The 13,293-nt window shown below is 33.2% G+C and overlaps 1 protein-coding gene across 1 annotated transcript; it reads right to left on the minus strand.

Moving 5' to 3' along the window:
- Positions 1–6: 6 nt before the first annotated feature.
- On the minus strand, positions 7–1,247 carry LOC116132001 (kelch-like protein 8). Its single transcript, XM_031417686.1, has one exon. It carries the CDS (start codon positions 1,136–1,138, stop codon positions 32–34), a length of 1,107 nt encoding a protein of 368 aa, XP_031273546.1. The 5' UTR covers positions 1,139–1,247; the 3' UTR covers positions 7–31.
- Between the last annotated feature and the right edge of the window lie 12,046 nt (positions 1,248–13,293).

The raw sequence follows: 13,293 nt of genomic DNA on the forward strand, positions 1-13,293 counted from the left end.
ATATGATAAAGATTTTTCCTTGATGCTGTGTCTACATCTGCGGCTGCCTAAGGGCACAACAGTGACTGCAAAGCTCTTTCTCTCCTTCCTCTTCTATTGGTTCCAAGCTATTCCACCCACCGCCATTTGCTGATGTGTCAAACACATGAACGTCACACTTCGACCTCGATATCTCCCCCGGCATCCTGTAACCTGCCAAGAAATATAACTGTGACCCAATTGGAGCCATCGTCAGGTATTGCCTTTTGATTGGTGGCCAATTTGCAACTGACGTTGATATTGGAGACGACAGTGTTTCTAAATGTGACCCATCGACCTCGTTCCATATATTAAGTTCCCCATCAAATGCTTCGATGTGTCCTTTCCATACCTTTAAACAATCACCTGAGCTGAAAAGTTTATCATCAACGGCCACAATTTGATTCGGTGGGACGTCTAATTGCCACATCCCTCTTATCAAATCCCACTTCGCATTTTCAAAGTCGTACACCTCGGCAGAGCTCCGCTCCATGATTCCCCATGGTACAACTTCACCATCGGAGTCTCTCTTCTCAGCAAACCCACCTACCACGTGGATTTTCCCCTGCCACGTCACTGCCACACATTTGTATCTCAACGTGTTCATGTTCGGCAAAAGTTTCCATTCATCAAGGGCTGGGTCGTAAACCTCAGCAGACGAAGTTCCACGTGCGCTTGACAGCTTTGACTGTCCTCCTGCCACGTAGATTTTGTTATCACACACGGACACGGTGCAAGCAAAGTCAAACCTGGGGACACGTAGCGGAGCACATTTGGACCAAACATCCTTAACTAAGTCGTAACGTAGAACCCGTTGTAGCACTTCAACATTAACCTCAAAGATTTCATCAGGTTCATGGCCTGGAAATTTCTGACAGAGCCTGCCACCGATAATGTAAATGAAGTGACCAATGGAGACCATGGAAAAACTCTTTAAAACCTGGTTCTCAATAAGGCCAGGGATGGTGGTGACACGATGCCATGCATTGTTTGATGGGTCGTAACATTCAATCCAGTTGGAGATTTTTGCTGTGCAAAAGGAGGCGTAAATTCGATAAAAAGTTTCGGAAGAAGGTAGAGGGGAGGAAGGAGAAGGGAGCTGGGGTGAAAGGGATCCCATGGAGCTTTAGTGTGGTTTGTGTGTGAAGGTGAGGGAATTGTTTAGTGTGAAGGGGAGATGAAGATATAGGAGAAGGTGGGTGGAGATCACTAGAGAAATCTAATTTGTCATGGACGAGAAGGTAGGTGAGAAGAGGGTGGTAAATTTCTGGGTTTCGGGCGGAGCTGATGATATCTAAGATTTTCTTGTTGAAATGTTTGGTTTATATGATCGATGCTTACATTGTCCATTCTTTGGTTAGGACTTAGGATCGGGGAATACAAGGGACATAAATATCAATAGAATCAAACTTGGAACTTCAAATCAAAATGTATTATAATATATGCATGAACAAACGACATATTCCTTCCCAATGCTTAGAATTTGAGGTTGATACTCTTTGTTGCATTTATTTCAATTATCACCCTTAAAGTAATTTTTTTTTTTTTTAACAGATTTTCAACTTTTTACTGTAACACAGCGCACGTTAACATGCATTAGAGCTTTCTTTGATAAAAGATGAGCTCATTTTAGAAAAAAAGGGCTTATGTTAGTAGCGTCTAAGCTGATAGTTTTTTATTTTTTTTGACCGATTCCAAAGTCTAAAATTATTTTCAAGACCATCGTTGTACTCCCTATAATCTCCTCTACAAAATTCATACCTTCACTTGTCAACCCCACTTACCATTTTTTACCATCTCCAACAGTTACTAACGATGTTAGTTTAATGTTGTGAATCTGGAATAAATACAATTAAAGGTATCAACTTGAGATTCTGCTAAATCTCAGGTGAAAATATGTTGTTTACTCTATATGCATAATGGTAATGTTTCTATAGGTACATATACTAATAATTACCTTAAAGCATCTCCAAATGACTCTTTATATGATCCAAACTCTTTATTATAAATAGTCTAGCCATAAAAACAAGAGTTCAACATACTCTTTATCTTTAAAATATAAATTAGAGAATGAGTTTGACTCTCTACATTTAGAAAGTCAAATTTCACTCTCTATCCTAATTTTAATTAATAAACTACAAGATCCTATGCATTTTATTTATTAATTCTCTCTCTCATTAAGTCTCTTTCTTAAAAATAAAAAACATCTTCATTAAATTTAAAGAGTCCATTGAATATGAATAAAAATGTGTTTTTTATATTTAAAATTACTAAAAATACTATTTATTTATATGAAATATGCTCTTCAAAATAAAGAATATTATTGAAGATATGGTTGTCAAATCAAGTATCGTATCGTATATCGAAAACCTAATTTTTTTAATCGTGTATCACGTATTTATCGTATCATAGGATACGCCTTTTTCAAAAAAATTAATAAAATAATCAAAATTAAAAAAAAATTAATATCATTCTCAAGATTAATTAAAGAATTTTGTGATATTATTAGCTTTAAATTATGGTATTACATAATCAAAATTAATCACAAAATTAAGAATTTATATTATTTTCTCTCAACCATTCATATCATTTATAAGATCAATGATATCTCCACTTATATTATTATTATCATGTAAAATGGGTAACATGTATTCCTCTTCACTTTCTCCATGCAAAATGGGTAAATTTAAACAAATTTTAGTGAATCGGGTTGGGTGACCTGGTTTCGGTTTGAATTTTTTTTTTGGGCCTTTGGCCCAAATTAATAAAGTCGTATCGATCTATATCGATATTTTTAAGGATACGAACGGATATGTATCGTATCGTAAGATATATATCAACGTATCGAAAAGTTTATGATATATTCTCTAATACGTATCGTTAATGACCTGTATCGAATCGTATCATATGATACATATCGGATATTATAAGACACTAACAATCATGATTGAAGATGCTATTAATACTCGGTGATATGAAAAATTAATTATGATAAACCTACTTAGTAGACTAATCTACCGGCTGAATGTGCCACGTGTGAATCCTATCAAATCAGAAAATGAAAGACACTGTATTTGATTGAATGAAGCAGGGCCCATGGGCCACTGTCTACCCAGGAAACCAACTACAAAGAAAAGAGGGAATATTTTGTTAACCACTGTAGCCCGTTGGGTTTTACAGTGAAGAGAATGCATTCTCAGGTCCATCAAAATTTATTGTACTGCAAGCAATTATTGGTGCTGTAAATGCTCACATTGACAGAAGGTGGTAAGAAAGAATTGACAGTAGCACTACAGTAGACAATAATGAAGTAAATGATATCCGAGATGACCATGAGCTAGACTAAGTTTGTACAATGTACAGGCAGCACAAAATTTTAAAGGTAAGGTAGGTGTTATTTTTGTTAATTTTTAAATTTTATGTTTAATTTAATTTTTTTTTAATATTATTTTAAAAATTATCAGAATAATGAATCAAACGGATCCATTATATTTATAATTTTTTTATACAACTTTTTCATACAACTTTAATGTGGTAGTTTATGATTGGTCAACTTGTAATAAATCCCATTTACCTAAATACAAGCTGACCAACCATGAACTACCACATTAGAGTTGTATAAAAAAATTATATTAAAAAATTGTAAAGGTAGCTTTATTGAATTTTAATGGGTCAATCACCATTGGGTGGTATGATAAAAAAGTAAAAAAAGATTTTATAAGTTTTTGAGTGTAAGTCCTTTTAAATATTAATAGGGGTGATCATTGAAACTTTTATCCAATATATAATTTTAAGACCCTGACGAATTAGTTAAGATACAGATAAACTGGAGACCCCCAATGACTTAGAAATCTAATTTAAAATTTGGCATCACGCCAATCTTAACTATCAACTTTACACAAAATCCTGAAACACGTATAACTTTAGACATGAGATCGATGACTGACAGAGAATAAGGGTATGCTGATTATGTTGAAAATAAGCTTTAGACAGAAATAAATCACAGGATTCGGAAATGTAGGGGGGCAGTAGTGCTAAAAAGCTTAATAATTTAGAGAATGACATAATAAAATATTCGACATTACAATAGAAAGAATGAGTATTTTGAAATATAAAAGGGCAGAGTCCAAGAGTTTTTTACGAACTTCGAACTTTGCTTGTAACTCTTTAAAGAAACTAATTTTCACTCATATTCAGTTACATATAAAAATCCATGGTTGTTGCAAGTGTCTCATCTCACTTCTCCAAAAGCTATAGAACAAAAGGGCTTCCATGATTGGTTTCTGATTCGGTTTTTCTTTGATCAAAGATATAAATTGATCAGAGATTGCTTCCACCGTTTTGGAAGGGGACAAATTATATTTCAAATCTTTTGTATCATTAATTTTGTTTGAACACATTCAATTGATTAGTTGTCTAAGGCATGCCAGATTGTAGAGTAGGTGGACTTTCAAATCATAGAAGAATTGAAAGAAAACAAAAGAAGAAGAATATCGGGCGCAGCTGTTTCACAAATGCCTTTTCAGCTATTTCCCAAGAGTCATGGACAGCGAGATAAACAGGGCAGAAAAGAAAAGATGATATATTTTTGTTGGTCTCATGGGCCCTCTTCATCAATATTACAATTTTCTAATCATTTTACGTCAAATATTACTACATTAACATTTCACTTCACATCAGGATATTTAACATTTTCACTCTAAATCACTAAACTTGGTGTCTTCCCCGTGAGTGTACTATTACAAGTACTTACTAGTTAAATGCATTTTCTTTTGTTCTTCTTTGTCTTGGCTTGCTGCCAGCTAATTAATACAAGATCGTCGGCTTTATCGAAATCCTCCAATTGCATAGTGTTGAATGGTGACTATTTTCTGCAAACTTTACCAGTGTCAAGATATTTAGACCATACTTCACTTTTCAAGTATTTGAGACAACAATGTTCAATTGTATTGTATTTGTCCGGCAGTCGCTCTGTGGACCCTGATGTCAGCTGCTTCTCCAACTAATTTTTCTTCAAACAAATTACTGTATTTGTTCTCTACTACTCTCACAGTATGGTGTAGTTTAATTTGATATATAGTTCGAGAACTATACATCTTTTATGGTAACATTTCTCATTCTAATTATATGTGTAAAACTAATGTTGGGAAAATCAGTGGAAGGGAGCCATATTCTACAGCACAAAGGTACTTCAAAATGTATTTCTACTATATACGTGGTCGGTGACATGTCATCTATCTGTTCTGTTCAATATATTTTGACTCCGTGGCAGACTATTTGTTTGCAGGTCAAAATCACAACCACAGCCATGTCATGACTTTAATTACTCCATATTTGTCTAGTATATCTTCAAATGATTTTTTATATGATTTAGAAATAAAAATCTAACAGATTTTTATTCTTTAAATATAAATTAAAGAATAAGATTGACTTTTTACATTTAAAGAATCAAATATTACTCTCTATCCTAATTTTAAATAATAAATTACAAGTTTTTATGTATTTTATTTATGATTTATTTTTCCTATTAAGTTTCTTTCTTTAAAAAATATATTATCTTTCTTAAAATTTGAAGAATTTATTGAATTTAAATAAAAAATTTATACTTTACCTTTAAAAATCAATAAAAACATTCTTTATTTATATAAAATATAAACAACACCATTTGAATGTCCTAATTTCTTAGTAAAAACTGGAAATGAATGGCTGAAATGTAGGTTAGAAAGTCATTAACTCCCTGGCAAAGGGGAATAAATGATCCTAGCTGTTTGACACTCAATTCACAATTCGATATTCACATGGTTGAAATGTAGTAAATTACTTGGTTTTGGTGAAAAGTTAAGCTGTTAGCCTAATTAATGTGGGCAGTGTTCGTATCTGAGATGATGATGCAGAACATGGCGAATTTGTTGTCTTTTCTAATAATTTTGGTCGTTCTTGAGAAACTGAGTACGGTGGAACCTGTCAATCACATGAGCCTGCAACCTGTATAGTACGTTCAGAAGCATCTTTTGGGGAAAAAAAAAAAGAAATGTGTAGGCAGAGATGGCGATGCACAGTCAAAATTTTCATTCAAGTTTCTGGCCATACGCCTACAAAATCTGATATGCCCATGACTCTTGAATAATAAACATTTAACCCCGGATTCCAATAATCAATTCGTGCCCATATCTTAGCAATACATTTAGCTCCAGGATGAATTGTCCATTTCAATCGAAATTGATAGCTTGACAGCTTGACCTCATGCCCCTTAATTTCCATGCATTAACTAAACTGTCCAATGATAATGCAGGAAGCAAGGATCAGAACAGAAGGTGTAACATATACCAAAGCAAGCACGTGTAATTAATAATACCACTAAGCCAGCACGATACTCATTAAAAGATCAAATTTTAAATCAAGAAAAACCCCATCCCAATATCAGATTCTAAAGGTAAAAGTCCAAGAGTTAAAAAACCATCATTTTCACGGCACCTTATTATGATCTTTTCAAACCTTGTTTCCATCAGAAAGCCCAACGACCGATCAATGTGTATTTTTTTTTTTTTTTCTTGTGATACCTCTCTCCATCTTATCTTTATTAGTATAGACGTCCAACTCCAATCCAAGACGTTGGTCCTTGAATATGGAGTGAACTTATAAAAAGAGAGATTTTTGATACCTCTCGCAATCATGTTGTCTGAAGGATACATATATTATTCACTGGATGGCTTCTGTCTTTAAAAATGTGTATATGAATATGACACCATGCATGCTCTTTAAGCCAGTGACACTGACATCAGTAATTTTAACGTTACAAAGNTAATCAAGTATTTGACACATACTATGCCCTCAAGTCATTTTCTTGTTAATTTCATGATCATATTGATTTCTACGGCAGCAAATTATTTGGTTTTTGAAACAAAGTCGCTCAAATTTATTGTACCCTCTAGAGGAGCTATATATGACTGATATTGTCATATTATTTCTTCTTCATTAAATTTAATTAATTTACTATCTAATATTTATAAACAATCTTCTATTGATCCAACATGTTAATAGTCTCACTTTCTGTACTTATTAACAGTTTTCATTCATTGTTACTAGTGTATTTTCTTTCTATCATTCATATCTAATTGATATTGCAAAGAAATCCTAAATTTTAATTATACCAGTATATATGTTCATAAATTAATATTGTTTCCATTGTTATATGTTTCTTTCGTGACCATAAGAAGTGGCTGGTTCAATAATCTACTTCCATTTCTGACAAAATAAAACTATGAGTTAAAAATGTTTAACTTCCTCCTTCAAACTGTCTAGTATTCTTTGCCCTATATAAATAATTTAAGTGGTAGGACAGATGTATATCTAAAACTGCTTTCTTGAACTCATCGTTTAGATTCTTTCGATTCCAAGTTAATGTAATCAATAAGTTTCATTTACTCCGTACAAGTGTGGTGGTCGTATTCCTCTCCCAATCTATTCTACTTTCTTTGTCTTATTTTTTGTTTTGATAAAATATAATAAGCACTCCTGCTACAATTAACGGATTTCAAGATAAATGAGTGTACAAGGGGTGGGCGGGTCTAGGTATCCGCCCAAATCCTATGAAACCGGAACTAAAACCAAAACCGGCCAGTTTTGGTTCTTAATGCCTAGAACTGGAACCTCAAACTAAAACACATGCTCTGGTTTCGGTTTCGGTTTCGAGTACTTAGAAAAATTCAATACATCCCTACTATTCAAAAAAATTGACAAATATACCCTGTGAAAGTTACAAAGAAACCCAAACTATTTACAGAAATTACAAATACACCCTATCGTATGTTTACAAAAATTACAATTTTTATCTACTCCCCCTGTTCTTCTTCAAACCCTAACACTAAATTGTTTATCTACTCCTCCTTTTCTTCTTCAAAGCCTAACACTAATTTTTTTTTTTTTTAATTTCAAAATGGCTCCGAGAGGGAGCAGATCAAAGAAGGTAAAGATAAATTTTCAACAATTTGATTCAAACTACGACGGTGGCCTTAACAGAGAAGAAATGGCTAATCTAGTATTGGTTGTAAAAAGGGATTGGTGTTTGCCCTGGCCCCATGGGGATCCGGCTCGACCCGGCCTGAATGGGGCGGGGAATCCCAAAAAATGTCAGGGATGGGACTGGGGATGGTCCCCTAAAAAATCCCCGACCCTAGGGATAGGTCGGGGGAGGGGATTATGCAATCCCTGCCCTAGCCCAACCTGTCAATCCCACCCCCGTGGAGACCCACCCTGCCCCACATATTGTTCTTTTATTGAGAATTTTATGTTTTTTTTTTCCTTTACGAGATTTTATATAAAGTTAGAGTTTAAATCATGGTTTTAATTAAGTAATATATCTAAATTTATGATATTTAATTTTATAATACTTTCTTATATTTGTATTAAATTTATAGAAAAAATAATTTATTAATAATTAAATATATGTATTATTTTTTTGTGAATTTCACAAAATAATAATACATGCCCCAAAAATAAATTTGATTAAATTATTACAATTTACAAAACTAATATAAGAATATACACAATTGCTTAACACTTACAAATGACACAAATACAATTATCCTTTTAATTAATTAATTGATCGATTAATTACGATGTTAAACTTAATCAATGTTGGGAACTTGGGATAATATGATTTGTCCTTTCACTAATGAACTAATTTTATTACTTGTAGTGGAGACAATGCTTTATAATTAATTAATCAATTTATCTAGTAAATTATGTTAAGATTGAATATAGTTATATTAATTCTATGAAAAATTAATTAATTAACTAAGCCTAAACATGCATACAATTGAATAATTAATCAATTTAATTACCTTGTAAATTATGTTAATATTGAACATAATTATATTAATTTTATGAAAAATTAATTAATTAACAAGGCTAACTAAGCCTAAGCCTCTATACAATTGAATAATTAATCAATTTACTTAGTAAATTATGTTAAGATTAGATATAATTATATTAATTCTATGAAAAATTAATTAATTAAACCTAAGTTTGCATACAATTGATTTATAGTAAGAAATTTGGTAGAATATACCAAAAGAGTTAGGAAGTTACAATAATAATTTTGTAGAATATGGTAGAGCTATACAAATATTTGATTTCACTCCCAATCTCAGCATTTGAAAAATTAAATACCTTGATTTTGGCACATTGTGTCTAAGATTGTATTCAAATTCTAGAGCTATGTAATTTGTGTGACATTTAAATTTTAACATTGTGTATTTATTAAATTAAATTTTCACAATTAAAATAATTTAAGATTATTGTCCTAGGAACTGGCAAAAATTCGGGGATAAAATACCCGTCGGGGGGGAGGAGGGGATGGGATTTCCCCTCGAAGCCCCGTTCATTGGGGCGGGCATGGGACGAGGATGGGAGTGACTCCATCCCCACGAGCTGGGGACGATCATGAGAGTTGTTCTTGACCTCAAGAACGGGGTGGGGACGGTCATGGGAGCAGAGATCGGGGACGGGGACAGGGTTGGGGGAGGGGATTATGCAATCCCTGCTGTTAGCATGTGATCGGGTTTACGCAACGAAAAAACACAATTTCAAAACAAATAAAAACCGATCAATGCTTAATCCCAAATTTGGGTACAAATTACAGTGTTTATAAATTGTGCATTACAACAATATAATAAATCTATACAAGGATTCAAAATGCTTACACACGTTTGGAGGCTCCTTCGAATATCTCTGATTACGTTCAAGAACACTTATCACAACACTGTTCACCAGATACTGTTCACCGACACTGTTCACATGATTCTTCACTAATCGATCCAAATAAGGATCGCACTCATGAAAATTCACATGAAGACAATCTGCAGAACCCTTGATTATTTTGCTAGAACAATCAAGGACTTAAAGAATCAATGTTTTTGAGTCAAGAAGAGAACGAATATTTTTCTCTTCAATCAATGAGTGGGCGTGAGAGAGAAAGAGTGAAAGGATGGCTAGGGTTTTTAATTATTGAAATGAATGAATGAATGAACCTCTTGTTTTAATTTAAGTTGCATTTATATAGTGCAACCATTAAAACCCTATTCCAATAAGGAATAGTTATGGGCACTAACCCTAATATTGCAACCAAACACACCCTTTATGGTATTTTAATTAATTATTATTATTATAATTAAAATCAATTAATATATAATAATAAATTAACATTTAATTAATAATAATAATTCATTTAAATATATGCATGGATATATTTAAATATAATATCACTAATTTAATTTTAATATTAAAATTAAATACAGGTAACAACCTCAGCAAATTTAATTGCACTGTGAGATTACCAAAATACCATTTCATCCTGAAAGACAAAAATACCCTTCTCACAAATTGATTCTTAAATTATCTTTTAAGTGTATGACCTGTAGGCCCCTCATCATATCGGCAGTGTGTAATATCGCGATTAACATCAATTAATCGTTTCACTACACACAAACTAAGTTTGACCCCTAGTAAGACATTATGGCCACCTGATAAATTTGGATTCAACGAAACCGCAACTTGTCAATGGTATGGTTACCGTGTAATCAAATCATTTCATCATCTATTATCTCATCGAGACTGAGGTACAGAAATAATGTCTACCTCAGATATCTTCGACATGTTTGTATTCAGTTAATGGACCAATGACCGAAATAATAAATTGGATTGAACATCAACTCAATCCCACTGTGACCACAAATTTAGTGTCATTGCCATTTACTGAATTACCTAGTGAGATAACTTCTCCCATACCCAGGAGTGATAAATCCTTTATCGATCCACCATAGTCTCGATACACTTCTCAATGTAGTCAAACACTACCGTATTAATAGCTTTGAATAGAACTATGTTGGACTAATGTCAAACTACACCAATTGGTGCACAAGGTGCTCCGGTGATCTCAAGTCTAAGATTCACATGCACCACCATTTGTTAGAGGATTTATTCCTAGACACCAGGGTTACCATCCATATGGAATCCTCTGGTGAGTCTGTCTAGTGAACTTGCCTCTAGCAAGAACCTATGTGTTGCACCAAGTTGTCGGCAAACAACCTTGACAAGTGAGATCAGTCACTGCTTTTCGACATGGTCATTCAATGCTATGATAGCCTTACCGTATTATATGTGTCATTGGTCAGACTAATACTAGGGCTACGGACATTTCTAGAATGACCACCATATGTGATCATAGGGTTCTCACTATCAAGATTTGAAATATTTGATACCCTCGTCACAGTTCTACCATCCTAAGGACATATATCATTATATATAACTATGATTTACACAATATAGAAGAATATGTCTTTTATTGATAAATAAACATTTATTACAGTCAATTTTATAATAATAGATTGGCTCTAGGGCACCTACTCTAACACCTACCCTAGCTCGACCTGTCAATCCCGCCCCCGTGGAGATCCACCCTGCCCCGCATATTGTTCTTTTATTGAGAATTTTACGTTTTTTTTCCTTTACGAGATTTTATATAAGGTTAGAGTTTAAATCATGATTTTAATTAAGTAATGTATCTAAATTTATGATATTTACTTTTATAATACTTTCTAATATTTGTATTAAATTTATAGAAAAAATAATTTATTAATAATCCATGTCTTAAAAATAAATTTGATTAAATTATTACAATTTACAAAACTAATATAAGAATATACACAATTGCTTAACACGTACAAATGACACAAATACAATTATCCTTTTAATTAATTAATTGATCAATTAATTATGATGTAGCTACCTTTCAACAGTATGGTTACCATGCAATTCCAATCATTTTATCATCATTTATCTCATCAAGGTTTGAAGTACATAAGTAGTATCAACTTCAATGAATGTACCTTGATATGTTTATATTCGGTTGTCAAATCAACGACCATATAAATTGGATTTGAGTATCGATTCGATTCCACTGTGGCCATAGATTTTACGGTCGTAGTTCCTAACCAAATATCTCAACGAGATAATTTCTCCTGCAACCAGGAGTACTGAATCCTTTGTTGATCTACCATAGCCATAGTGTACTTCTCGATGTAATCAACGACTACCGTATTGATAACCCTAAATAGGATTACGTTAGGCTTGTGTCAAATTACACCAATAATTACACATGACACTCCGATGATCTCAAGTTGAGGGATCACATGCACCACCATCCGTTGGAGGATATATTCCACAAACATTGGTGTTACTATCTTGTGTGTAATCTTCTGATGGGTCAGTCCAGTGAACTTGTCTTTAACAAACACTCATGCGTCACACCAGATTGTCATCTAATAACCTTGACATATGAGAACTATCACTACCTTTCAGTAAGGTTGTTCAATGCTATGATAGTCGTACCATATAATATGTGTCCTTGGTCAGATTAATACTGGGGCCATAGACAGTTTTAGAATGACTATTATATGTGATCATATGGTCCTCACAATTAAGATTTAAAATACTTAATTCCCTCAATTCGCAAATCCTAATATATACGAATATATAAATGAATGCTATGATATAGAAGTTATGCCTTTATTGATATTCAATGATATTATTACAAATGTCCTAATATTATTGGCTCTGGTTCACCTTTCCTAACAGAAGTGAAGAATGAAGCAAGCAAATTCCATTTTTTCCCCCAATTTGCAAATCCTAATTTCTTATTCAATAACCATAATTACATAATAGCCCCACTGTTTTCTGAAATATCATTTAACTCCTGATTCTTAAAGTGGTTCCCACCCGATACTCGGATCCCGATTTTGATTTCAGTTCCCAGGTTGGTTTCGGTTCCTACCACTGGTGGAATCGACACCAGAATCACACAATCCTAGTTCTATCTAATAGGAACCAAAACCGACCTTGTGTGGGTTGGTTCCAGATAGGAACCGGAATCGGCACCTGGGGTACCCATCGGTTTCGATTTTACCCTAAATTTCTGCACAACCCTGGGTGATATGTGTAGATCAATTAAATTTATATTTTCTTTTAATTTATGTTTATTTTTTAGTTTTTGAATTGGGAAAATTAATAGACTCACATGAGTTATTTTGCTATCTATACTAAGACAATAGAAACATTAAGTTATGTCCTACCCATATTGTGCATATATCATGCTACTTTTGTGGTGCTATAAAAACCTATAATATTTGATATATATCACATTCAATTGTATAATTTTATATCACATCAATCCACTACCTANTTATGAGTTGCTCCTCTAGTTACAATGAATATGTT

This window comes from Pistacia vera, unplaced genomic scaffold (assembly GCF_008641045.1).
Source record: "Pistacia vera cultivar Batoury unplaced genomic scaffold, PisVer_v2 Contig1070, whole genome shotgun sequence".
In the NCBI taxonomy this organism is placed as follows: domain Eukaryota; kingdom Viridiplantae; phylum Streptophyta; class Magnoliopsida; order Sapindales; family Anacardiaceae; genus Pistacia; species Pistacia vera.